This window comes from Agaricus bisporus (genome assembly GCF_000300575.1).
Source record: "Agaricus bisporus var. bisporus H97 unplaced genomic scaffold AGABI2scaffold_8, whole genome shotgun sequence".
NCBI lineage: Eukaryota > Fungi > Basidiomycota > Agaricomycetes > Agaricales > Agaricaceae > Agaricus > Agaricus bisporus.
The window spans coordinates 768802-795816 of NW_006267371.1; the positions used below are offsets into that span (position 1 = coordinate 768802).

The 27015-nt window shown below is 46.5% G+C and overlaps 9 protein-coding genes across 9 annotated transcripts; all 9 read right to left on the bottom strand.

Annotated features, from left to right (window-relative positions):
* Positions 1-607: 607 nt before the first annotated feature.
* On the bottom strand, positions 608-2734 carry AGABI2DRAFT_179658 (hypothetical protein; the record flags this gene model as incomplete). The annotated part of the gene is made up of 1 exon (XM_006463172.1): positions 608-2734. One exon carries the CDS (start codon positions 2732-2734, stop codon positions 608-610), a length of 2127 nt encoding a protein of 708 aa, XP_006463235.1.
* Positions 2735-3601: 867 nt separating this feature from the next.
* Positions 3602-5749, bottom strand: AGABI2DRAFT_120061 (hypothetical protein; the record flags this gene model as incomplete). Its single annotated transcript, XM_006463173.1, has 1 exon — positions 3602-5749. The coding sequence occupies one exon, from the start codon at positions 5747-5749 to the stop codon at positions 3602-3604; it is 2148 nt and encodes a 715-aa protein (XP_006463236.1).
* A 994-nt stretch (positions 5750-6743) lies between these two features.
* Positions 6744-8799, bottom strand: AGABI2DRAFT_186880 (hypothetical protein; the record flags this gene model as incomplete). Its single annotated transcript, XM_006463174.1, has 10 exons — positions 6744-6851; positions 6898-7170; positions 7225-7306; positions 7362-7548; positions 7600-7613; positions 7664-7787; positions 7837-8098; positions 8150-8338; positions 8400-8532; positions 8589-8799. The coding sequence occupies 10 exons, from the start codon at positions 8797-8799 to the stop codon at positions 6767-6769; spliced, it is 1560 nt and encodes a 519-aa protein (XP_006463237.1). The 3' UTR covers positions 6744-6766.
* Positions 8800-10595: 1796 nt separating this feature from the next.
* On the bottom strand, positions 10596-10943 carry AGABI2DRAFT_73503 (hypothetical protein; the record flags this gene model as incomplete). The annotated part of the gene is made up of 2 exons (XM_006463175.1): positions 10596-10854; positions 10909-10943. Coding segments are annotated over 2 exons (294 nt in total), but the record flags the coding sequence as incomplete, so codon positions are not given.
* Positions 10944-11312: 369 nt separating this feature from the next.
* AGABI2DRAFT_224919 (hypothetical protein) lies at positions 11313-13701 on the bottom strand. The gene is made up of 9 exons (XM_006463176.1): positions 13421-13701; positions 13176-13361; positions 13055-13122; positions 12852-12992; positions 12769-12789; positions 12650-12712; positions 12428-12583; positions 11879-12368; positions 11313-11819 (listed from the first exon to the last, which is right to left on the bottom strand). The coding sequence occupies exons 1-9, from the start codon at positions 13644-13646 to the stop codon at positions 11428-11430; spliced, it is 1743 nt and encodes a 580-aa protein (XP_006463239.1). The 5' UTR covers positions 13647-13701; the 3' UTR covers positions 11313-11427.
* On the bottom strand, positions 13695-15067 carry AGABI2DRAFT_194123 (hypothetical protein). The gene is made up of 5 exons (XM_006463177.1): positions 15002-15067; positions 14633-14936; positions 14428-14581; positions 14207-14366; positions 13695-14142 (listed from the first exon to the last, which is right to left on the bottom strand). Exons 2-5 carry the CDS (start codon positions 14870-14872, stop codon positions 13938-13940), a joined length of 759 nt encoding a protein of 252 aa, XP_006463240.1. The 5' UTR covers positions 14873-14936; positions 15002-15067; the 3' UTR covers positions 13695-13937.
* A 5846-nt stretch (positions 15068-20913) lies between these two features.
* AGABI2DRAFT_73406 (hypothetical protein) lies at positions 20914-21717 on the bottom strand (the record flags this gene model as incomplete). Its single annotated transcript, XM_006463178.1, has 4 exons — positions 20914-21144; positions 21202-21270; positions 21320-21488; positions 21563-21717. The coding sequence occupies 4 exons, from the start codon at positions 21715-21717 to the stop codon at positions 20914-20916; spliced, it is 624 nt and encodes a 207-aa protein (XP_006463241.1).
* An 891-nt stretch (positions 21718-22608) lies between these two features.
* Positions 22609-24706, bottom strand: AGABI2DRAFT_194127 (hypothetical protein). The gene is made up of 3 exons (XM_006463179.1): positions 24689-24706; positions 24554-24642; positions 22609-24499 (listed from the first exon to the last, which is right to left on the bottom strand). The coding sequence occupies exons 2-3, from the start codon at positions 24632-24634 to the stop codon at positions 22718-22720; spliced, it is 1863 nt and encodes a 620-aa protein (XP_006463242.1). The 5' UTR covers positions 24635-24642; positions 24689-24706; the 3' UTR covers positions 22609-22717.
* Positions 24707-25466: 760 nt separating this feature from the next.
* AGABI2DRAFT_194128 (hypothetical protein) lies at positions 25467-26926 on the bottom strand. Its single transcript, XM_006463180.1, has 3 exons — positions 26808-26926; positions 26721-26749; positions 25467-26663 (listed from the first exon to the last, which is right to left on the bottom strand). The coding sequence occupies exon 3, from the start codon at positions 26424-26426 to the stop codon at positions 25587-25589; it is 840 nt and encodes a 279-aa protein (XP_006463243.1). The 5' UTR covers positions 26427-26663; positions 26721-26749; positions 26808-26926; the 3' UTR covers positions 25467-25586.
* Positions 26927-27015: the final 89 nt, after the last annotated feature.

Below are 27015 nucleotides of genomic sequence, written 5' to 3' on the forward strand. Positions count from 1 at the left end.
CGCATAGACAACAAAAGATATGACATAGAATCATGAGTGCCTCATCATCTCAGACTTAGTGGAGAAATTGTCATCAACCTACAACTCATCCCACCATTCAGCCTTCTGTCAACACACATAAACATTTATATCAGTGAAACTCACTTGTGGGCTCTGGCCAATGAACTTTTCGTGATTTATCACGTTTTTCAGATGCTCATTGACTTTTGCCGAGTAAAACCTATTTTCTCAATGGCTATCACCGTAAATCGTTAAGTGAGATGCCAACTCGTGATATCTAAAAAAGATCTAATTCACTCTAAGTAGTTTTGACTGGGCTTGATGTCTCGCAAATGAATATCATTTCGGAAAATCCGTACCCAGCCTCTTTTGGGATATTCCGGGGGCTCGTCGAATATCTCGCCGAATGGTCTTCCGAGATGCGGAAGTGTTGCATATGGGAATGTAAGCACAACTAGGCAATCCAAGGCCCTACTTATACATATGTACCTGAAAAGCCTTCATCTCCTCAATATATACGTGTTGCAAGAATTGATTTAAGACTATAGTAACATAACTTCACGCATCAACATACTAAACAACATCAGAGAATAGCTAGCGTATTAGCTTAAGTCTCTCGCGGAAGACTTTCGTATCTGCCTTTGGGATCCAACCGAAGTACAAGCCTATCTCCATGACCAATACCGCTCGAGCTTGGAATCGCCTTTCCATGGTCGTGAAGATGACTGTCTTCTATTGAATTTGACTCGGCTCGAAGTAACGACGAACCAATGATGACACGACCTAACGACGTATGGTTGAGCACTTCCTTGATGTAGGAAAAGTGAAGTTTGCGCGTGATGAGTAGTGTGAGTGAAAAGAGGACCGATGGTGCCCAAATGGCGAGTATAATGAACCCGGGAATAGCGTATCGTAGATCATAACTGAGTGATGCTTGGTTACGACGAACTTCCATGGTTGATGCCGTCGCAGTTCCAAGCACGTTGTTAGCCATGAAGTCATTCCATATGAGGTTCCGAATTTGAGCGGGACCAAGAACAGCGTCATCCTTTACAAGTGACTGAAATTTTGCCAGCGTCGTGTGATCGTAATCGCCGCTGTAGAGCTTTCCAAAGTCACTGAGAATGAAATCTGGATCATATACCATGGACCAAGCAGCTGTGTGCGCAGCGTGCGGTATTCCGGGATAGAAAATCGCCCCAAATTGTCCCATACTCCCGACTGGTGGAAAGAAACTTTCGGAACGTGTGGACCAAATGGAGGAATCATGCTCGAACTTGTCATCCATTCTCCCCCACAACAAGTCGACGCCGCCAATGGTGCGATTTGTCTTTTGTACGCCCCAAAGGTAAGGACCAACATTTAATCGACGATTTATTTGCAGATTTTGAAGGTCAGAGGTGTCGTTGATGGAGAATGTGGTCTTCTGAATCGATGCCCGCGTTGTACTAGCACAAACATGGAGAGTTTGCTCCCACCGTGAACCTCCCTCATACTCCTGGATGTTTCCACCATCGACACGTGCTGCTGGGCCTAGGAAAGCTCCGCAAGACATTTGGACGTTTGTTGCGTTTGCATTATCGTCGCGAGTAAAACCCTGACATACAGTAGTGGCAAGGTCATTTGCTGAACCATTGAAGTAGCTGAGCGGTATTGAAACTGGCTTCCCTAAATTATGCCCCAGCGTGCCGATGGGAACAGATGTATATGTCTTTCCTTCGGAAGCAGTATCCAAGGTACCGTTCAAGGCTTTCAAAGCCAAACCGTTGCTTAAAACTGCACCTAAGTAAGCATGGGCTATTAAGTCGACATTTTGGCCATTGGGAGCAAGTGAAGGAAGTGATCGAGGGAGCGCGGAAAACCCGCCGCGGTCAGTGATATTGCACGTGAATGGTTGAGACTGCGGACCTCTGGTCAGGCTGTACTCTATTGTCAGATTCGTGTTGACACATGTGGTGAGCGGCTCAAGCCATAGTATATCCTGCGACCAGGTGCCACCCTGAGCGAATGTCGGTACAGTATGATTCCAAAATCCAACGCCAGGATGGGTGGGAGTCATATCCACTACTAGCCCTTCCACGGCAAACGCGTCATTGCGTTGAATGAAGGATTGAGATATGCCCATTTGTCCATCACTGCCTACGGTTCGATCGCCTTTGGCTTTGAAGAATCGGCGATATTGCATGGAAAACGGCCCATCCGAAGTGCTATTGAAAGCATGAACAAGGGAAAGAGAGTAGGTTGTATTATTCGGTTCGTCTGTCTTTTCAGGGCATGCAATGTCTTCAAGCGGACCGCAGTAGGGTCCATATTCAAACTTGTAGCGATTAGATGTGGTAGCAAGGGCAAGAGGTGATTTGTCGGCAAGGTATTTGGCAGGTGAGGTGAGGCGGTCGCCTGGGATGAGGTGTCCCTCATGAAGACCCAGAGGTAGGACAATGCCAGCAACAGCGATGAGAACAATGCCGATTGTGGACAGGTATGAGATTGCCGCAACTCTGATTCCAGCCCGAAGTCTGTTTGAGCTAGAATCGCTTCGAAGAAGGATTGGCCAGATCGAAGAATGTAGGGTGCGAGAGAATGAGCTCCAGGCGAGGGCGTAATTGATTCTGGGCATGAAGTACACCAGAAGAACAACAAGAGCGGCGGAGAGGGTCACCTGCAGGAAGGTGACGATGGCATTAATGATGGTGGCCGCTTGTGCCACAGATACACGCGACGCGATGAAAACCATAGTTTGTATCTTGACGTCGCAGTCAGCTTCGATTTACTGTAGAAACACTGTAATAGGGCTTACAGTCTATGGTTAGCTTCACTGCACGAGGCAAAATGAGGGTAAGTAGTTTTTCCTTGCCGCCCCTCCGTGAAAAGATATTTGAATATGTTGCAGGATCTCGAAGTTGCCGTCCCTGACAGTGACATGGAGCAAGTACAAGGGAGTGCATATGATACTCCATAATCAACTTATTGAGGCGGATGGGAAGATATCCCATATGGACATTTCGTCTTTGGAATCTGGATGATATTGATTCAGACCTGGTACAGGCTCTTACAAGTCAGTAGCGGGGAGAAACAAGGGGAGACCCGCCGATTTGATAGCTCCAAACAAACGCCAATAGTGCAGGGATAAGGATCTTGATAAGAATCTTACCGTCCCTTGATCATGCTGTCGCCGTTTTTATCGGATATTGTTATCTGGACTTCATATTTTCCCTCGACATCCAGCTAGTTGAAAGGAAGATTGTTGACTTGGCGACTTCTGAACTTCAGCATGCCCGACAGTGTCCCCCGCACAGACCCATGCATTGTCAAACGACGACATTAAGTATCTCTCCAGGTAACATGAACTTCCAGGCATGAACCATACTGCTCAGTACTAGTGGCGTATTGTTCGGGGTATCGATCCAGGTAGAAACTCGGTTTACTGCAATAAACAATAGCAGGCAGGAGTTAGGGCTCAATTCATTCAAACCCGCCTATATATACAATCTTCCATAAAATCACCTACTTACTTATTGCCAGTCCTGGCGTACCCGCTTTCAGTCCGAAATTTTCGGAAATCCATGTTTTTGCATTTCGAGAGTTCAGAAAAACCAAGGCACTAAGTTTTCCCAGGAATATCTCTATCCATCGACATCCCATCCAACAGAGGCTGATGCTGACGAGCTTTATTGCTCCACTCGGTCGGGTGACCTGCCAAACCAACGACAAAAGACTCCGGTATAGTGAACATATCTCCCGAAGTAGGTTCATGACCTTCTGGACCGAGCAACGATGATCCAGTGACAACACGGCCAACTGATGTATGGTCGAGAACCTGCTTCACATATCTCAATTCCAACATCCGAGTAATAACCAGGGCGAGGGCGGTCACGATTGAAGGAAGCCATAACGCAAGGAGGATAAAGCCCGGAATTGCAAATCTGAAGTCATACTCGATGGAAGGATGATTAGGCGTAACCATCAAGTTAGATTTCGTTGTGGTCCCGAGTACGGCGTTGCTCATTATGTCGGTCCAAATTATGTTGCGAATGTTTGCGTGCCCACGAACGGGGTCTTGATCGATGAGGGACTGGAGTTTGGCTTTAACAGCGTAATCAGAAACACCAGCGTAGTCTGTAAGAGCTTCGGCTCTTGTTGTTTGATATACTGTCACCCACGCGGCACTTGGCATCGTGAATGGTTCACCGGGAAGTAGAATCGGTGCCAAAATCCCTGCCGACCCTGCAGGGAGGTATAGCTCTTCGCTCCGTGTGGTCCAAAGCGATGAATCTCCCTCGTATTTATCATTTACGCGCCCCCACATCAAATTAATATCCGCAATCATTAGATCCGTTTTTTCCATGGCCCAGAGAACTGGCTGGTCCGAAGGTCGACGGGTTATTCGGAGATCCCCAATGCTGGAAGTGTTGAGCGTAGAAAAGGTTGTTGTCTGAATCGATGCGCGAGTGGTGCTAGCACATGCATGTAGACGCTGGCTCCATCTCGAACCCATATCAAACACTTTCGGATCTCCACCGTCGTTACGAACAGGTGGAGCAAGGAATATCCCACAAAACACTTCGGTGTTCGTCAGATTGGCTGTGTCTGCAGGCCCAAATCCTCGACATACGGTAGCGGCAACTCTATCGTCGGTTTCATTAAAGTAACCAAGGGGCGTATAGGTAGTTTGTCCGAGCCCCACTTGAATGTTGAGAGTAGTGGTAATGTGTGTCTCCAGGGTATAATTCCTCCCTTCGTAAGACGATTCACGACTCGTGTTGAGGAAAAGCATTGCAAACCGATTGCTCAATATTGCCCCTTTATAGGCACGTTGCTCGAGGTCAACACGCTGACCGTCGCGGTTCGATTGGGGATAATCTTGTGTCAAGTCATAAAACCCGCCATGGTCAATGATATTGAACGAGGCGACGTTCGCCGCCGAATTGAGGCCAAAGGATATGACATATTCCACCGTCAGATTAGTATCGACGCAAGCGGTGGCAGGTTCAAGCCATAAAATATCCTCTGACCACGTACCACCAGAGGGTAGCGACGGCATGCTCATATTCCAAAATCCTATGCCCGGATGTGTAGCGGACATGTCCACAACGAGACCCTCGATAGTGAAGATATCGTCGCGGAGAAGATTGGAATGGACTGTCCCCAAAATACCTGAACTGCGATCGAAGGTGTCGGAAGTGAAAAATAGGCGGTATTGAACGGAAAAAGGGCCATGAGGTGTGCTGTTGAAAATGTCAACAGTTGTCTGTGAGTATACGGTTGCATTCGTGTCGCTAAGATCTCCTGGGCAAGGTTTCGAGGAGGAGAACCCGCAAACACGGCCATATTGGAAGTTGCCCCGGTTTGGTGTCGTAGCAAGTCCAATTGCAGACGTATCTGGCATATACTCGGCCGGAAGGGCTTGCGGACTCGTCGGTAAAAGAGGTCCCTGACGAAGACCCAATGGCAGAACAATACCCGCAATCGCTATGAGTAATGCGCCAAATGTTGTAAGGCTCGTGAAGGCGAACACAGTGGCGCCAGCTGAAGTAGTTTTGCTGGATTCGGACCGAAGGAAGACTGGCCACAAAGACGAATGGATAGTGCGACTAATTGAGCTCCATGAAAGAGCAGAATTTGTCTTCGGCATGAAATAGACCATCAGAATGACAACCGACGCTGGGAATGTAAATTGTATGAATGCAAGTATTGCATTGATTATGGTCGCAGCTTGCGCAACGGAGACATTGGACACAATCAATGTCATGGTTCAACACTGCTTCAGCCTCAACCTGATATAGCAAAGTGAGCACTTCGCAGTGTAAGACTCCTGGCTGGAAAAACTCACCGGGATGTAAAGCAGAAGCTTGTCGGGCTGGCTACTCAAGCAGGATTGAAAAGTTGTATGAGGCTGCGAGGGGTGTGAGCTCCAGAGGAGCGAAATACCGGACGTCCATGGGTGGCAACCACTTCAATGAAAAGGCCTAACAAATATCCCTGACTTGGCTCGACATCGAAGACGCTACGAATGAACTGCATCCAGGCACCATCATGATATCGCTCTTGCTCAAGCGAACCTCGACTGCAAGTCGAATCTGAACTCCACGACTATATTGGCTACCCTGTCACAACTTAGCAAGTTGAAATTACGACAGAGTGGCGACTGCCATAATACACTGACAAGCACAGGCCGATTAGAGATGCCTACCAAATCTCCCCAGGAAAGTTCGACAACGGAGCCAGAGAGAAACGACAAAGAACAGAAAGCCAAACGAGATGCTATCAATCTTCAGCAGCCGTTTTGCTACGCAGCCTCATCTTTGGATGACTGTAACAGGCCGCGTCACGCCAAGAAGTCAATTGTTGTTACTTACGATAAGAAGAATCACGTATTATGCCCAGATTATGCCACTGATGCGCTGAAGCGGAGATCCCCGATGAACGCACAGTGTGGGGACTTACATCCATTGAAAATATCCGCGCCTGAAGTGCGCGTCGCGTCTTCAGCGTAGCCACCATCCCTGTTAGTGGACTTTCACGACCCTTCCTGAAACGTGGTTCACACGTCTGGGGCAATCCGACGGCGTTCCGATCCCCGACCGTAACCGTACGACCTCAAAGCCACAGACCTCAATCTTCGGGGCCTTCCACTCCCACTCTCCACCTTAGTAATATTATATATCCTGTTCCGTCAAGGGGAGGATATAATATGCCAACAACGCATGTAAAAGAACAATACCATATTACATTAACCTCAGCATCAAGGATATCTTTCTGGTGAGCTTCAGGTCATCAAGCCAGAGTTCTGAATCAGTCTTTCCGCCTCTTTTGACCGAGGTATAATTCGACATCCAAATGGTTCAGGATACCTGCCGGATATTAGCAAGTTAAAAGCTAAAGACGCATATTACCCACGACAGTAAGCCATTTGTCATTTCCGGTTTGATTTCTATCTCTTTTCCATTGTTATCAAGGCCAGGTTTAATATCAAAAACAGTCAAAACATGAGTGACCGTCGAGAATAAAGACGCATCGCTGAAAAAGCGCCCGGGACAGATCCTTCTACCAAATCCAAATGATGCAACATTCGGATCCTGAACAGATGGATCAAGCTCGCCATTCTTGAGGAAGCGGTCCGGATTGAAAATGAAAGGATCTTCGTAAACTTCGGAGTCATGGAGAATTGACCTGAGAGTCATTATAAATACGGGCTAAGAGTTCAGTGAATTCCTTGTTGCCTACCATGCATTCCCAATCACATAAGTACCCTTCGGGATATAAAATCCATCGTATTCATCCGCATTGGTAGCCATGTGGGTAATGGCTCAAGACGATGAAGTTAGAATGGTTTTACACTCTGACACTAAAGGGATGCGTACCAAGTGGCGTGACAGGCTGCCATCGTCCGGACTCTTTCAACAATGCATTGATGTACGGAAGGCTGGATCTATCATTGAATTCAGGTAGGCGATCACTTAAGACCCGATCGAGTTCAGCCTGGGCTTTCTTCTGTACGTCGGGATACATTGCCATGGCCATGAAAAACGAGATCACTGTCGAAATTGTCTAACAGAATCGTTAGAATGCCCTACAAGAACAGCTCACTATGATTCTCACCGTATCTGCGCCCCCTGCAGATAGCTGTAAGCATTGACGAAAACCCAAGGACACGCAAACTTACCAAGGAATCCAATGGCACATGCATCACGTCGTACAAGTTCTTCCTCTTTGCTCTCTGGGCTGCCATTGTCAGGGATGCTCGCCATCATCGCCGTAGCAATGCAAGGTTTAGCTGTTCCTGCTCTCTGTGCATGCCATCAATATCGTACAGGCAGCAAAAAGACGAACCATCACCATTTGTTCTTTCACAGAGTTCCAGGGACTGTTGGCGACGATTGAGTTGATGTAGCGCCATGTCTTTGCTTTCCTCTTCCATTCGGCTCCGGGAAACCATTCCGGGATAATTTTCATTACAGGAAACATGTCCACTAGGAAGGAGCCCGGATTACCAGCCGCAGCTAGTCCTTGAAGCGTGGTCTCAACATGATCAAGATATGTTTCGTTTTCCCTCACGTCCATGCCATAAATGGCCTTTAGAATTCCGTCCGCAAAAGTACTATTCGAATATCATGAGATGACGGCTTGGCTCGGAAACTACGAGACGTACTATCGGATATGTTGTCTAAAATTCTCCGGACATTCCAGTAGATTGCGGGCAAATGCGCGAGCAGCATCGATTTGGATTGACTGATATCTATTGACGACGTTAGGATGGAAATGGTCATGAAACTGGCGACGGCGTCGCCTCCACCATGTTCCATATTGCTGGAGTCCAAAAACGTAACCCCAACCCATCCTACGATCCCAATCAGTATACACGGCACATCCTACGATGGAAATTATGGAAATTGACGAACATTTCATTCAGCATCACCAGACGAGGACGGTCAGAATAATTAGAGGACCGCCGTTCAAAAATGTCGTATACTCTTTTAACACTTCCGAGAACGAGAAAACCCTGTCCGAAGACCTTGAAGTAGACCATGTCACCTAGTCTCGGATTATCAACATCCTGCAACATGGAGTCGAGGATGGAGAAGACTAACCATGTATCTTGAACCACTTGTCATACTCTAACCAAGCTTTATATGTGGGAAACGAGAAGAAGCTACCGATAATGGGGTAGCCTTTCGGGCCTGGTGGAGGTGGAAGGTTGTTTGGATTCTCTCGACGTTCTTGTATATATCCATGAGTAAACCATGTGGCGAAGACTATCCCAGAGAGAATGAGTAGGTCTGTGGTTGAGAGGGATAACATGGTGTGTCAATCGCTTATCCCGGTAGTTTTATAGCTGGAGCGTATGTTACTGTAGTGGAGTTGCTTAGTAAAAGATGAGAGTGACTGGGGTTTGTGTAGATGAAAGAAAAATTCTTTCCTACGCGTGATGTTTCTGTATGTGATATCAGACCTATATTTTTGTTCGAACACTACAGCTTAGACCAGAAACAGTGCTCTACCGTTCATGAATGGTTCCGAAGATGTGTATGCAATTGTGTCAATATGAACAGATACATTTCGTCGTGAGCCGGGTAGTCGCTGTTCAACGAACAATAATGGTTGAGAATGGAGGGCCTTGGGCTGTAGGCTGGAGATCACATGATCCCATGTTATGGGTCATGAATTCCGTCAAGTTCGTGAGCGGAGTATCACACGGCCCGGAATGCGTGTAAAAAGAAGTTGAGAAGATGTAAAAACAGATAGAATTCACATAGCCGTGTGCATCTTGTCGCTTTATAAACCCGGATTGACTCCTCCTGGCGGGTTGTTATCTTGAAGATAGTTAGTTATCCACTAGCGCCGAGGTGCTGATCCTACTATTGAAAAAGTCGAGTACCCAAGGCATCTAGGACTTAGAACGCGTGGGGATCCAGAGATGTATCTCGCTTGGGCCATAGACTCGTTATGGTAAACACCTCGAAGTCGAATGTCAAGGATGGGCCGCTCTGAAAGCCACCTAAAAAACGAACTCCATAGATCTAGAGGAAGATTCTATTGTTATCAATGATTCTTTAAGAAAAGCCATACCTAGCGACGCCTGATGATCTGCCCCAAGCGGTGTTCGGTTTTGAGACACTAGAGAACGACGAACCTTGGGTTGGTCTTGGCAGGATATTTTTGTTTATTTGAGGAGTCCGCTCAAAACCCGGGAATGGATAGAGGGGGATGAAGGACAATAATGTGAAGATGGTGAGAATACACCTGTTTGCTCCGCTACTGCGGATTGCAGCAGGCTGTGACAGCGCTCAGTCCTACGAGTTGGGTCTGGAAAGTTTAATGTAATGGGTCTCCCATTCTGCCTCTCCAAAGTCACTCCTGGCAGTACCGTCGCATTTGTTCACCCCAACCGACTTGAGCTGATTACTTGTCAGTCATCCTTTTACACTATGGATTGAATGCTCACGAGCGGAGAAAGTTGGCGGTTGTCATCAAAAATTCAATTGTGGCAATTATATATCAATTGAGTGACGAAGTAGGGTCGTACCGAGAAGACATCCCCATCAAAAGAGATGCACTATCGAAGATCATCATCTGACTGATTCTCTTCCATCTACATAATAATTTAAGTTAGCTTTTAACAGTTCCGGCAGAGAAACGAACTCACCAGATTGTCAGAATTTGTTTCATTTACAGGCGAACCTCGCAACGAGTGTTTGAAACATTCACGCTAAAAAAATTCCGCTTAAACACGAAGGACAGTTTTCTTCCTATATCCTCATTAGTCCCTAATAATACCATCGCCGCGTACAGGTCATTTTGTAGTACATCATCTAGTAACTGTCTATTCAACAAGTTTCTCTGCGATTCACGACCACGTACCGGGATGCCACGACGAGCTAGCGACTGAATCTTGTAATTGATCATCCTCAGTAAAAAATATTATCAGGATCTATCAGGCTAATCCAGGTCAATTCAACATAATTCTGGATAATGCAGGCTGATTTAGGGTCGATTTAGGGTCGATTGGCACCCTGAAGGTCGGTGAGAGTTGAAGTTCTTACACCTTGAACGATGCCTGAACACAGCCTGAGTTTGGCCCAACAAATCTATTATATTTAAAGCAACTTGCCTGAACTTTGGCTGATCATGTTCTCGCATTGTTCGAGAAAGAGGACAATTTTCAGCCTATGTTCAGGGCCTGAGATACCCGAAAATGCCTGAAAACTCTTTTTACTGAGGATCATCCACCGTGTCTCTTCGTTTATTCGTTTAGATTGTGATCGAGACGGCCGCCAAGTTTCACCGAATATTAAGGAAGCGGCGACTGTGAATAAGAAAACTTCCGCGAAAAGATTCGCTCCATTTTTGATTGCTCTGCAAGATTTGGTCAGAAAAAGAAAGAATTATGAATAGGGGTGTAATGCATACCTTGACGCTGATAGCGGTCTGACGTGTCGGGTAGGCTATCCTAGGGTGTTCGTTCGTAGTCATGTTTCGGAACGGTGGAGGAGTTAAACCAGGACAACGCAGAAGGTAACAAAGCGCTCGCGTCTGTCAAAGGAAGGGAGCAATCATAGTCAAGGTCAAAAATGAAAAGTCAGTGACAAAAGATGACATACTCCTAATGACGAGAGTGGTTATTTTGATGGAAGCCATTCCTGTGGCTGACCGCTCTAGCTATGCTGCAGAGTTTAAGGACAGGCCGCAAAGGTCCAAGATTGGCGAACGACCAAGGCAGAGACAAACGTGAAGTCAGGAAGAGAAATTCACTTAATAATTAAATTTTTACAAAAATTAGTATCCGGCCAATTAGAAATTAGTACAAAAAAATTGATTGATCTTGTGGCTTCGGTTGCGCATACGAAGACTTTCCGCCATTATCATACAAAATCTCAAACAACAACGCCATGATTTATACAAGAAAAGAAAAAAGAACGATTTCAAAACCTATAAATCCCGCCTCATACTATGCAACTGGTCAGCAAACGCATTCCCAAAAACATCTCCATCCGTAAACGTAATCCTCTTCCCTTTCGTATCCTCCGCATAATTCTCATAAAAATTATTCTGATCCTTACCCAAAGTCAACCCGTCAGCACCAGCACCACCCTCCCCAGTCCTCCCCGGTCCATCCCAAAAATGAAAAGCTCTGCTATGAACCCCATACGATGCAGGAACTATTTCCAATAAATCACCACGAGCAATCTCGATTGCTGGTATTTCTGCTGCTGGGAGACCTACGAGGTACGCGAGAAGACAACGAATGACGGACGCATGACCTATAATGAGAAGATCTTCACTTTCACGTTCGAGTTCAATGAGAATGGGTTCTAATCGAACTGTAAACATGAATTCAGCGTTCCAGGCCAGCAAACGGAGCTCATGTATATATACATACCACTTAGATCGTGATAACTCTCTGCTCGTGGCACACGATACGAATATGGATCCTTCGTAAACCTTTCCCAATCTTCAGGATAATACTTCTTCGCTTGATCCGGAGTCAAACCATCCCAGATCCCAGGATTAATCTCCAACATCTGCGTCTTCTCCACAACCTTGATTTCAGGAACAACCACCTTGGGTTGTTTGGCCGAAAGAAGAGGCGTGGAAGAACCACTAGACCCTCCTAAAACGAGCCCATCAGCGAGAGCATCAGAAATAGGTTTGAGTCGTGGTGTATTGACTGGCGCATCCCTCGCCACGACGCCATGGATTGGTAATTTAAGCGTTTGGTTTGGGTTCAGTTTGCGCCGAGGAGTATCGGGCTTTGCATCTGGGAAGATTTCTAAGGGCTGATTATCTGCTACGTCGAAATCTTCCGATAGAGGACTTGAAACGAACGGCCAAGCAGTATGATGTGCCCTTCGGCGAGTTGAAGTCCAAATCTATAGAGTATATATCAGTATAATCTGCTTCGAATTTTCTCTACCATCACGATACGTACGACGAGTTTACGTTGAGCCGGGTCTATACCACGTTCTTGTAACACCTTCATCCTACGCGAGAGGACAGTATCCTTGAGTTTCTCAGCATATTCCCAACCAGCAGGCGAGAGATCCGAATCGGCTTTATACGAGTGTTCGATCAATGATTGACCTGACTGAAAATCATTCATGACACATGTCAAGATGGTGTACGGATCATGAAAGTGGAGATGTAGACATACACGAGCAAACCAAATGGTACGAAACCGGTTGTGGATGTTCATCAAGAAGAACACGATTCGGGACTATATAAATATATGTGTTTGTTTTTTTTAGTTCGTTTCGAGAATACGAATCGTACTTGGAGATATCCTTGAATTTTCTTTGAAGTATGAATATCTCATTAGTTCGCAACAGTGATTGCAAAGGTCTCCTATCACGTACGTTTAACAGTATCTTCTCGCCGACGTTGAATATGCGGATATATGGCCAAGTGAGCTCTTCAACCGGTTCATAGAGCCTTTCACGATCCTTAATACGACCATAATAATCTTCAACAGCTTTATCTGGATCCCATCCCTTGTACTAGAAAATACAGTGAATGACATTAGCAGAGAGGAAAGTCATAGATCTTGAAGAACACTTACATCCGGAGAAGAGATCTTGACACTTCGAATATTCCTTTCTATTACCTCTTGCTTATCACAGCAGGACTCTAAAGAATGCTTAATCGACCTATATACGATCAAGAATTGAGAAAAGACGAACCAAGGAAAATGATATGAATCCCCTTGTTCTCAAACTTCTCCGCCATAGCTTCTCTAGCCGCCCTCGTCCCATTATTAGCATCATAAATCACTACCTGGCCCCCAGAATCAAAAAACTCCCAAATCAACTGTTCACATCCATTCGCCACACTCTTCCTCAATTGCTCCGTCTCAGGCGACCTCGCACCTGATATAACAATACTCTATCAACATCTCAACATCTCAAGATATGATCCAAACACGTACCATAAGAGAAATAATCTGGGGGTAACTTCTGAGCACCGCCTAAAGTCTTGCGCCGATAATCGCCCATACTGATCACTTGAGTCTTGACGCCCGTCCATCGTAGGTATCGTTCTAATGCTCGTGAAATGTGCGTTTTGCCTCGGGCAGGTAGACCGACGGTAAGAACTAGGATTTTTCCAGCATGAAAGAGTAACCCGGATGCTGTAACATATAATGGGGCGACCATGAGCTATGTCCTGGCTATGTTATTGATACGTCTTGTTGGCTTGTTGGTGGATTAGATCTGTTCTGGATGTGCGAGCCAGGATTGAGATCTAACCGGAGTCGAGGCAAATTATTATGTAATTACAACATTAGCGAAAATATCTATTCCCAAAACAACCCTGATGAATCACGATCGACAAGCGAACGGACTTCAAAACGAAAAAAAAAACGGGGAAGCACAAGACACAATAGAGTCGCTACTGGGAGAGAAGAACAAAGAAAAAGCAAGCAGTCAATAGAAGGCAGATAGACATCACACCGCAATTCCAATCGCCCCAGCTCGGTAATCTTCCATCTCTTTATCCAAGTCGTCTTTCGACAAAGATGCTTTCGCAACGTGTCCACCCACACGACCCATGATACTATTCGCCGCAAGTTGCTTCTTTTTGAGGCGTTTTGGACCCTTCTTATATCGAATACGCCGTGGAGGAACCACGGGTGGCTGGGTTCTTTCTTGTCTATGGGGCAGGGGGAAAGAAAGTCAGAAGTCGAGGATATGCAAGACGATAAGGGGATACACACAACGTCAGCGCAGGCTTAGATGGTGACACTTTCAAGTTAGTCGGCTCATCGGATATTCTGCCCCCTAATCGACCCAATAATGCGGGAGTAACGACAGGGGGCGCTTGGTCCACCGGGCCTGGGATCCCATCATAGACAATTTCAACTTTTAATGCCCTTCCTATCAAAGTTAAGCAAGTTAAGTATGCAGATTCAAAGCGGGGTGAGTGCGATATACGTACGACCATCCACAACCTTCCCATTATACTTCTGCCTCGCAATAGCTGCATCTCCGGGGCGAGCGAATGTGACCACAGCCATTCCTTTTGACTTGCCCTGGCTATTGCACACCAAAAACATATCCTTCAGTGGCCCAACAGTCTTCTTGAACAAATCCTACACACAGAAATTCAAAAAACTGAGGCATCAATTATCTGAACGACTCACCTCAACCTCAAGAGCAGGCACGTCGACCGGCAATTGTGACAATAAAATCTTACTACACACTTCCTTCCCCTTTCTCGCTCCTACACTGTTGGCATTATTTACATTGCCGACGACATTGAGCTTCCATGCAGGTGCAGGTATGGCTTTGTTGCCCAGCAATTGGTGTTTCGGGCGATGGAACTTGTTGAGTCGTGCTGCAGCAGCGGCTTGGAGGCGCTGCACATGCGTTTGGTTGAACATTATCGATTCGTGCAGGGAGAGACGGTATCAATACACGTAGCCGGAGGGTCCTCGAGATTGAAAGCTAGCAAGTGAGTAAAACGAAGTTATTTCAGACGGAAAGACGTCTAGAAAGATCCAAATTCGAACTCCTTCAAACAGGACGCGAATATCGAAGTCTACCAGCCCACAGTCGAATCCACGTCGCTTCGCTCGATACAGTCCCTTCTGCGTTGGATTCACAAAGTCAGCTTTGCCAAAGCTGCTGGTCGGTAGGAGGACAATGGGGATCACAGCGTAATTGCAACAACGCGCTGATGTTGATTTGTGTTTCTTTGGAGGCGTTGCCAAACAAATGTATAAATTTAGCCCATTTACTTGCCATCGTTCTACGTATTCTTAGCTACTACGGCTGTCGCATACCAGCGTGTAACGTTTCGTGGCAGTTCCTTCTGAGAATGATTGTATGAAATCTTGTCAACCAAAATTCGTCATAAAATACTTTGATGACCGCCTAGCTTCCGAATCTTTTGACTTTAGTCTTTGATACCAGGTCACTTACCTTCTCCTCGAGTGTTTGCGCCAATCCCGATTAAAGAACAATATATTTGTGACAACTACTTACTCGTCTCAATGGGTATCTAGCAGTAAGGCTACAGGAAACGAATGACCGATTCTCGAGATGATTACAGTATTAATAGTCAATAAAATATATGTACAGATAAATATCAAATGAAGGTAAGGAACGTAAGTCTACCAAGGGAAGAACATGCATCCGCAAAGCGCACAGGTGGAGAGTGAAAGAAAAGGATCAAGGCAAACCTACTACACATGAGGTGAATAAATCCCCATCAACTTGATATCCTCCTCCATAACATTTCGCGTGGACGACGGCGAATTGTTGAAGTCCAAGATAACCGGCGTCTTACCAACAGTCTCAGCCCATTCACTCTTGTTTCGACGATGACCAGATAATCCTCCACCACTACTAGAGTCTCTCATATCCACATTGCTATGATTATTATGAAGCACTGGCATATATGGGGTACCGCCACCCTGGGGTTGCACACGAAGAGCGGAAGTACCGACAACCACGCGTCCTACCGAAATATGGTTGAACACTTGCTTCATATGCGTGAACGTGACGCTTCGAGTAAAGAAAAAGAGGGTCGAAAGCAAGAATGAAGGAATCCAAATAGCCAAGAGTAGGAAACCCGGAATCGCGTATTTGAAATCGTAGGAGAGTGTCTTCAAGTGTTCAGCTACCATTAAGGTATCATTGGTGCGGGTGCCGATGATGTTATTAGCCATGATGTCGGTGAAAACAAGGTTCCGGATTTGTGAATTTCCACGGATTGGATCTAACCCGACTAGATTTTGAAGCTTGGCTCTGATGGCATAACCAGACTGTCCACTGTAATCTTGCAATTTATCGTCCCCAGAACCAGCGTCATAAACTCTACCCCAAGCTTGTGTGTGAGCCGCTGCCGGCATACCAGCAGCAAGCGCAGGAAATGAAGAAGAGAAGCCTGCAGGTAAATAGAGGCGATTGGAACGAGTTGTCCAGAGCGAGGAATGATTCTCGTATCGATCATCGACCCGTCCCCAAAAGAGGTCAACATCTCTGATAGTGAGGTCTGTTTTTTCCGTTGCCCAAAGAACGTTCAGTCCGCTCTTATCGCGATTGATTTGTAGGCCCTGCATATCGGTGCTGCTGTTTGACGAAAAGGTAACAGTCTGGACAGACACTCGCGTAGCACTGGAACACGCGTGAATGGCTTGGGCCCATTTTGACCCTCGTTCAAACATTCGAGAATCTCCACCATCAGTTCGTACCGGTGGGCCAAGAAAGCTTCCGCAATGCACGTGGACGTTAGTGATATTTGCCGTATCGGCATCTTCAAATCCTCGACAGCTAATATCTGTACTTAGTTTCGCCGTGTCATTGAGATAGCTGAGAGGAAGGACGCTGATCTTTTGCAGATCACTTCTGCTGAGTCCAGGCATATCGAGGTCGTCGCGTAAGGGATAGGTAGTACCCTCGGATGAGCTATTGCGAGTAGCATTAAGAAATAGCATGGCGAATAAATTGCTGTATACGGCGCCTTTGTAGGCGTGCTGGCGAAGATTGATGTTTTGACCATCGTGATCAAAGGAAGGTGGTTCACGTGTGAGACTGTAGAACCCGCCATGGTCGGTAATGTTGAATTCATCGGACCCCGGTTCAAGAATGTCGAACAGGAAGTAGTCAACTGTAAGGTTGGTGTCGACACATTCTGTCTCAGGCTCAATCCAAAGAATGTCTTGCGACCATGTGCCACCAATCTCAACCTCGGTTGGGACGGTCTGATTCCAAAGACCGATACCTGGTTGTTCAGCGGTCATATCGACGATGAGACCATCGGCAAAAAAAATGTCGTTGCGTAGAACAAATGTCTCTGCTGAAGCCTCGAACCCATCACTACAGTTTTTTTTCTCATTCCCTGGATAAAACCGCCTAAAATTCATTGAGAAAGGACCGTGGGGAGTACTGTTGAATATCTCGAGAATGGAGGGGGCGATGGACGTAGAGTCAGGGTCATCATTGCCTGGGCAGCTCACTGGACCAAAAGTACCGCACTGGCGACCGTAAACAAAGGAATCTTGGTAGGGAGTGGTCGAGAGGGCAAGGGGCGAATTGTCGGGAATGTAAGTGCCTTTCAGAGGCCGAAAACTCCCATCCACAATAGGACCTTCGCTTAGACCCAGTGGTAGAATGACACCTGCTACTGCGACAAGAATAGTAGTCAAGGTGCCCAAGCGCGAGAGCATAGAAACCACTGCTCCTTCCGTTTGGCCGGTCCTAGAGTCCGTCCGTAAGACTGTTGGCCACAGGGAAGAGTGCAGTGTTCGGCTTATTGAGCTCCATGCTACAGCGGTTGTAGTCGTCGGTAGGAATTTTATCAAGAGTACAACGAGGAAAAGGGCGATGGTGAATGAAACGAAGGTGATGAAGGCATTGATTATTGTGGCCGCCTCGGCCACTGTTATTCGAGTTACAATCAGTGTCATGTTCCTAGGAGCAACTGGCGCTTAGCGATATCTCAGCGAAACATTCATAACCGGACACTTACCGCACTACGGCCCTGAGGTGGCAATGACAAAGGAAGAGACACAATAAACACTGTAGGGTCACTTTATATCTTGTTATTTCCCATTCATTGATACTGGCCAAGACGAAGATGTTAATCACGACTGGGTACTATGGACCCTGTAACTGAGACTGCACTTCCCCATTTTTCCAATCGTAAGAAACATTGGGCGGTTTGTTGACAGGCAATCACTGATGTGCCTCTCATGAACGTATGGCCTGTGATGAAATGCATCTGCAACCATGTAAATAGATACAAATTCAAGTGATTCCGTCGATATCTTTCGTTGACACAAATAACTTACTCAGTCAGTTGATCAAAGACAACTTGTCACCATCTGTCTTGTGGAGTCGCTGTCGTTATGACCTCAACCTTCTAAATGACAAAGTGTCCAGCAGTGTATGAGGAGTTATAAAGGACCTGAACCACCTTGCGAGTGGTATAACAGTCAAGATCGAGTCTTCTGAGTATATATGCCTGGGCAGCATCTCGGTGATGCTGGATCAGGAATGGAAATTACTTTGAGCTTCCGACGTTATCAAAACTTCAGTATTGGCCGAGGTAGCCCGTGATTCGCTGGCAATTCGCATTCCAGAATCCAGTAGCCGTCAGCTCAGGCTGTCGGACAAGTTGACAACCGAAATCTGTCTAATCCAAATGAATTAGGTCGACTCGCATTTGTACGTTAAGATCCTCCTGGATCATGTTTCGTTATGACAGGTGAATCGATTTTCAGTAGCTGTAAACTGCGAGATCAATCAGGTTATATATCGTTTGTCAAAACCTGTCAAAATTGAGCGTTGAGCGCTGATTGCTATCGCCTGTCTAAATCTATTCTAGACTGATGCTACCATAGACTTATTAACCTTCCCACTCTCCTTGGTAACCTAGATACAAAACACGCCTCTCAAGTATGTTTGTGTCATTGGTAGTTATAAGACTCAAATTAATTCTCATCTGCCCTATGGTACAAAAAGATAACTACACCCTTTTCCCGCCGCCTGGAAAAGTTTGCCATATGGTCTTGCGGCTGGTGAAGGTATCAACAGCAAAAGCAAATTGAGATACTTCAGCACCGGAAAGTTGATCTCAACATTGATCTCCAAAACCTCCTGGACAGAATGGAGAGGCTGCTTCTACACCTCAACCAACACAATCCTAATCCAGCAGATAAAGCTTAAAAGGTTTTTTGCATCCGATATCACTAGGCTAAAAAAATGGTAGGGGAGTGAGGATATCTCATATGCGCATCGTCAAGACCGAAATCATTAGGATGTGGCGCAACCATCGGAGGCGATTTCTGGGCCTTTCGCCTCTCTCAAATAGATTTCTCTCTCTTCATATACGGACACCGCAACACGCTTAGCAAGTTGCTCGCGAACACAGGCTTTGTCAGAATCCTATAGATTATAAATGAACGACAGCTTCACTCGAACAAAATACCACCTACTTATCCGCACCAGCGTCTAGAAACTCCGGACTCGGACAATCTGCTTTTTAGTTCATGTCATTTATTCATCACAATGAGATGTATACAGCGAGACAAATTCGTACCTGTCATACCCACAACAAAATCTTTTCTCTTGAGCGCCCTCAACTTCGCTACAACCTGCAATCCTGACATTTTTTCCATTTGATCGTTCAAGAATATTGCTGTAAATTGTCTCTCATGGAACGATCCATTCGGCATCGATTCGGATGCCGACGGTGACGTCGACACTTGTCGCTTCACCATCTGCTTCATCTTCCTGGTCAAAGAATAAGCACGCGACGGCGTCATTAAAGAAGTGCAGATTTGCTTCCCCAAAATCATCTCCAATGCTACTTCTCCGTCTTCAGCACAACACACTTCACATCCTAATCTCGTTAACATTCTCTTCACCACTGTCCGCGCTGACGAGTCGCTGTCAACCACCAAGACTAGCATCTCTGTTGATTCTAAACCCAAATTCAAAAAAGGCGAACATCCCTGAGGAAACATCTCCTCAAGTATTGCTAGGTTTCGTGCCATTATAGAGGAATAAGAGCCTGGGGTGAGCGTGCAGATTCCAGATGGCGAGATCGGAGGTATATTTTTTTTTCTTGAAAAAAATCTTGTAGAAGGCAATTGTGCAAATGTGGTTCTTCGTATCATCTCCTTTGAACTAGACACTGACATGTTCAAAGATGATCATGGTGTGACAACCGATAATACAAAGGGAATCTTACCAGTATCATCAATAAAGATCCCTCCATCGATTGTAGCGTCATGAGCTTGGTGGGATTTGTCCTGGGGGTCACGCCATGATAATGGCGGCGGACGCGGTGGCGAACGCGGGTCTGAAAATTGCAGGGAATTCGCAGGCAGTTGTGAAAATCCCAAACCTAGTTGAGAGGATGGTTGGCGTGAATGCTGCAGTTCTAAAGGTAGAAATGGAGAGAATTGATTTTGGCGAAAGAACTCTTGGTCCCAACCTGTGAGATCAGAAGAATGGCTTCCAACAACAATCAGAGAGTCTTTAACTTTCGTATATATACGAGCTTCCTGGAGATCGCCCATAAGGTCTTTCAACAAATGTCTCAACCGATCATGATCGAGGGGTGGATTTCCTGTGTTTGAGTTTGAGTATTGAAACCGTGGACGTCCTTCAGCGTCATTGTTTGAGCCCTCAGACCGTAACTGCCATATTATGGCATCATTTTCCATTTTCTGCAAGATTTCCCGACATTTAAGTCGCTGCGCAGGTTTTGACGACCAACATTGTTCCATTAATTGCCATATTTTCTGATTAATATCATCACTTGGGTCTAGCCTGGCATCGCTTGATTGAGCAGGCAAGTAGCCCCCAATCAACTTTCGAACAACTTGATATTCCGTACATCCTTGAAATGGAGATAACCCTGTCAGGACCTAAGTCATTGAAAGTAACTTGAGTGCTGCCACTTTGCGCATCAAGGAGATACACAACGTACTTCGTAGCACACGCACCCGAAAGCCCATATGTCGCTTTCAGGAGTAGGGCGTGCATTATCTTCCAGCAATTCCGGGGAAGCCCAGCTAGTTGTGCGACCCGAATCAAGCTTCGTGGTGTTCGTAAAGCCAAGCGTTCCATCCGTTAGAATTTTCGACAAGCCAAAATCTGTCAAGCGAGCTTTCGAAAACTGGTCAATTAACACATTGGCCTAGATAGTCAATCAATACCACTGGCGGAAGTTGGGTCGTAAGTATGAAGATCTCACCCCTTTAAGGTCACCATGGACAATATTTCCATTGTGAAGGTACTGAAGACCGCTAGCAATGTCATGCAGCTTGATAGTCGCATCAATAATGATCGAGGTCTGACGGGTGTGGACTGACAAACGGTCTCCGAGGGACTTGAGGTTCCTCCTTCAAATAATCTACTATGTTTCCATTTTCCATCCAAGGCGACAGTAGGCAGATACGTCCATGTGCTTCTTTCAGGTAGAAAATACCATAAAATGGTGTGATATTGGGATGTTCAAGCTGGCTCCAAAGAATGGCTTCTCTCGCGTGAGCCTGATAAAAGAACATAAAGTCAGACGGGCGGCACGAGAAGAAAAACAATTTCGAACCTTCAACATCTCATGCTGATCCCTCTTCTGATACAACCGCACGACCTTTAAGCATAAACTTTGTCCCCGATAACGCCCTTGATAGATATCACAAAATCCTCCTGCATCTTTTGGCAAAATCTCCTCGATACCATTAAGGGCATAGCATGTCGGATATAGCATGGTTTTTTCGCAGAGTTTCTGTAAAACAATAACAGTGTGTTTTCGAAGCTTCGGTGCCGCCAACTTCACGAAATCGTGATGCGATGATAGCTGAAAACTCAGAATGAACTTGTGAGATGCGCGTCAACTAAGATGCTGTCAAATCTCACCATGTTCAGATAGTCAATCATTAGCTGGGCGTCATTGTCCTTCAATTCTAGCAGAGCTCGCCTCTTCACTTCGTTGAAAACGGCCACGGAGAGACACTCCGATATCTACAGCAAGCGAACGTCTGTTAAGGCATCATGTAGACGTCATGAGATACTCTACCTCGTCTATTGGCAATGATACCCCATCTTGACTGATCCCTGCTACATGACTGAACGGCATATGGTAACTCAACACAAAAGGCGTTGACTCAGAGAGGATACCAGAAGTGACGAGTCTGGGAGTGTGAAAGAGATTTTGATGTTCGGTCTAATCATGTCTACAACTTGCCACTATGGTCGTCACATGGCTGATTGGCGCCTGGCACCGCATGGCCAAAGTCGCTTTTGTTTTTGAATTCATAGGTGCCTGTAAAGGATGTAGCGGGCAGTTGATAGTCGTTGTATAGCACCAAAGGATGAGGGAACGTCGATAGCAAGTGTATTGCGCGACTGATCGTGGCAGGGGCACTGCCACCCACCGATCAATTTGAGCAACCGAGTCTGATCCGAGTCTTGGGTACGTTGATCTACCGGTCCGAGTGGTGCCGGTGATCTACAGCTGACCGAGCGCTAGTCGATTCAGTAAGTACGTTGGACTGGGCTGACCATCGTCATAACAGCTTCACAATTTCATATCCGTCCTCTCTCGCAACGACGTATAAGTCTTACCACCCCCTGAACGTCCAACTGAGTGAAGTATTACGCATATTCATCGTAAAAAGTATATATCTGAGTATTTCGATTGATCATTACACCGACGAATATCCAAGCCCTACAATTCGTCTGTCTGTTATCTTCTATTCGCCAAATCATCAATCTGCTTGCATACGCTCTCCACCAATGACCGTGAGGAATTTCTCTGCATCGAACTCCTCCATGCCCCACAACATGATGGGATTGAGTAACAAAAACTGGTCCCACATGGCAGCTGTAGCCTCAAGAGCGGTCAAAGGAAGGCGACCTTCATCTGCCCCTTGAGCTTCAGCAGCATGTGAGCTGGTGTTGGACGCTATATCAATGCTTGCAGTATTACTCCCGGTTGCGAGTAACGACCTCGCTACATGGGGTTCTTGAGCATCTGACGACTGTTTGGGTATCGCGGAAGTGATAGACTGAGGGAAATGGAAGAAGTTGGTAGGGTCCCAGTGTTGCTTGATTTCCTGCAACCGAGCGTAGTTCTTTCCGTAATATGCGTAAGCCCAGTCGTCGACCGTCGGGTCGATGTAATTCAAATACGCAGCTCTATGTTCGAGAGCGTGTGGCTGGAGAGTATTCTTGATTTTCTCCGTAAAGGCGAGCACACTCGCCTTCATCGCTGGATCTTCCCACTGTAATTTGAAGGCAATGATATAGATTCCTTCGCGCCAATAATAAGGAGTGGCATCTGGCGCCACGGTTGTAGACTTGTAACCTGCCATGTCCCACAAGAAGTGAGACTTTCCCTTCCTACCCAGAAGCTCATGGGATTCTTCCATGAGCGAGGTAATGGCTTTGGTGACTGTAGGTGTGATAGCACCTTGGCCGAAGATGAAGGAAGTGTGATGGTGATAGACGGGAGACAGACTGTCAAAGCCTTGCTCGGCGACCAGCCATTCGTGCCATTGCATCTCTGCGATGGCGTTGGTCGGTTGGAATTTGAGAAGGGGATCCAGAACCTCCATACATTTCTTCAAATTCCCATCAAAGATCGTCGTCATCTCTCCCAAGAGTTGGTCCCCCTTGTATCGCCATATGGCATCGATAGTAAGTTCCTTAGGCCATTCACGTGTGTTGAACACGTCCATGGCGGCCTCAAACCGACCTCTCGCATCCTTATCCGATAAATCCCAGCTCAAAGGGCCACAAGCGACTTTAGCATTCGCATCACTCAGTCGGTGAAGCTGTGTTTTGAATTCAACCAAAAAACCAAAATTACCACCTCCGCCTCCACGCAAAGCCCAATATAGGTCCCGTTGATGAGCGTCAGTTACTTTGTCATTGAGAGTGAGAATCTGTCCGGCCGCGGTAACGACAGTCATCTCAATGACGTTGTCGATACCAAGACCATGGCTACGAGTGAAGGGGCTAAAACCACCACCGAGGGTATAACCAGAAACGCCAACGTTAGGGCATCGGCCACCAACGACGATATAGGAGGGATCTTGCTTGCTAAGAGTGTTGTATACCTCGCTCCAGATACACCCAGCTTGGATAGTTACTACGTTCGCCTTGTCATCGATGTGTATGTTCTTGAACCGACACAAATCGATAACGATTCCGCCGAGATTGAGGCAATAGCCAGCGAAGGAATTCCCTCCGTTCTTGATGGTGAGCAAGATATTGTGATCGCGAGCAAAAGAGACAGTAGATGCAATTTCCTCCGCCGTAGAGGGGACTACAACTGCTCCTGGTGCTTTGTTGATGTATAATAGGTTCCCGGTGTAGACAGCGGTTTCGTAGGCAGCAGTACCCGGGAGGAGGAGTTGATCGTCGGATGATAAGAGGGCACGAATCTCCTTTGCGTGTTCCTCAGAGATTGCCCCCTTCTTCGCAGACTGGCCTTTCGCCTTAGCGGCGATGACCACTTCATTACGCTGCTTGAGTTGTTGATTTACCTTGAAGTTTGTTAAGCAAACAAGTCTGTGAGGGTGGGGGAAATGGATACTTACATTGCGAGTAATGTCGTGATACTCTGGATCTGAAGGCAAGACGATGCTAGGAATATTCTGATTCGCAGAGTAAAAAGCCATGTTACAAGCTACAAACTGTCAGGAATCGCGTATATGAGTCATTGTTGTATTTACCTTATGAGAGTACCAGTGAGGGATGCGAGTACGTTGCCGAAGAGTCAGTGGCTCGTCATTTATACCAGCAGAGGTCGGCTTCAGTGAGAAAAAAAAAGGCAGTGAGTAGCCTTGGTATTCGTGCTCTTCTTCGACCAGAAGCTTCCAAGACAGCTTGACTATCAGAATGTTTCGATGGAGAAAATCCTATGACCAGCCCATGACCTCAATTACGACTTGCACAGACAGCTGGCAGACAGGCATTGACTTCGCGAGCCCAAAATACCATATGCCAGTATCTTTCTCCCGTTGTTCTCTTCGGTTCCAATGTTTTCCTTGCGGATGGCCAAGCTCACCTTCTCCCAACTGACCTCAGTGGCAGATCATAACGCCACTGACACGTCTCTGCCCCCATTTCTAGCTGAGCCTGCCTGTTGGCGTGTGTCGCTTGCCCGGTCGGTATCTTCGAGACTTTGTACGCCGGAGTGAGATGTGGATGCTGCGTTGGTTTTCCTCGGAGGAATTTAATCAATCCTTGAATAGACGTTCACTACAACGAATCAATACAAAAACAGATAAGAGTGCCATGCGTTGAAGTCGGGGAAGAAGTTGAGGGTTTTATTTGATGCACGCTTGACCCTGGCAGTACGCGATTTGATGTCACTCCCAATTTAGAAATCTTGTTCAGTCGCGTTGATTTGATTTAATTCTCCACTTCGTAGGTCTTGAAAGGGGAAGACCGAAGAGGTTGCATAGGAATACATTGAATATTACATTTCTCGGGTAACAGAGCAGATTCAATCTAAAGTCAAATGCCAAGTTCTCAGCCTCAATACCCATATACCAACACCTTCCTTACACACCATTGAATAAAATCAGTCCATAGCCAAACGTAGTTATACTTAATTATCTAGTCATGTTACCAGGTCCAGTTCACGTTATTATTATTTCCGGTGACGCTGGCAGACTGATCCACATAATAGTTCTCCATGTTTCCATCCGTTCGCACATAGTTTACCCCGTTTGCGTGGTTGGCACCGGGCATTGAACGCTGGGATGAAGAAGATGTATGGTATGTGGGGCCGGGAGGCCGTGGTACGGGTGGCATTGGAAACCCGCTAGAGGGTGCTTCCGAATATGAAGGAAAGTCGGAATTGAATGGGAAACTAGGCGGAAACGAAGGAGGCTGAGGAGGGGCCCTGCCCTGGTGGCGGACGGGTGGCGGACCATAATTCGGATTAGGATGTGCCGTGTTGACTGGGATGGGGTGTGGCGTAGGGAAGCTGTTTCCTTGAGCATTCTGTTGAATATGAAAGAAATTAACAGATGGTTCTGGGATGTTCTGGAAGCCGGAAACTCTCTCAGTTTGGCCGCAATGACTGGGCTGAGGTAGAGGAATTGGCGGTATTCCAGGATTAGGCCTAGGCATGGAGCCCTGTGTTCGCTCCTCCCACTCTCTCCTCGCGTTTTCTCGTCCAATTCTCTCCTCCTCTGTAGCTTGAATTCTCTTCTGCAATCGTGGTTTTCGTTGAGAATCGCCAACATATTCATTACGCCACCACACCCCATCCTCCAGGGTAAACGACCAGCATGTGCCGGAGGGCTCTATGTTAATTGCGGTGGCTGGGTTTGGGTCATCGAGGCGACTTCTCACTCGACCGAAATGAGTGTCTTTATCGATGATGATTTGTTGACCGTGATCGAGGTCGATGATGGTCTTTGAATTCGGGTTGGTTGGTGGTATTAAGAGGGCAGCCATGATGAAGAAGCTTGACGATTTACTGGTCCCAGTTCAGATGTGGCGACTTTTATAGTTCTCCAAGCTGTGCCACGGCCCGTGTGCGCTTATGCGCTTATGACCACAATGACCGTAAAGACCTATATGCGTACAACCCAAGAATGATCTCATCATCATGGGCTGTGTTCGTCTGGAGCCCTTATTGGCTCCACTACTGATGCCATTGGAAACCGTAGCACCGGGGTATGACACTTGTATCTGAAAACAATGAATGTCAGAATGAGGCAAAAATGCAAGGGAGGGTAAGGGACAGACGGGAAATTATCGCGAAAACATTTTGATACCTTATGAATAGAAAGAAAAGATGGTCATGAAAGGATTCAAGAGTATCAGTGAGCTCACCGTTGGTGTCTATAAGAACGAGTGCGGCAGTAGTTTCTGAACAAGGTACAGTACCCGCCGGCATGCCCTGTGGCTTGTTCTCGTGTGGCGACAGTGTGGCGATGTCGAGTGTGTTCAACTTTCGGCAAGTCCCGCAGCACCGCCATCACTGCACTGGACGCCGAGCAGACTCCGAGCTTTGTATACGTAGATGAGACTCGAAAGCTCC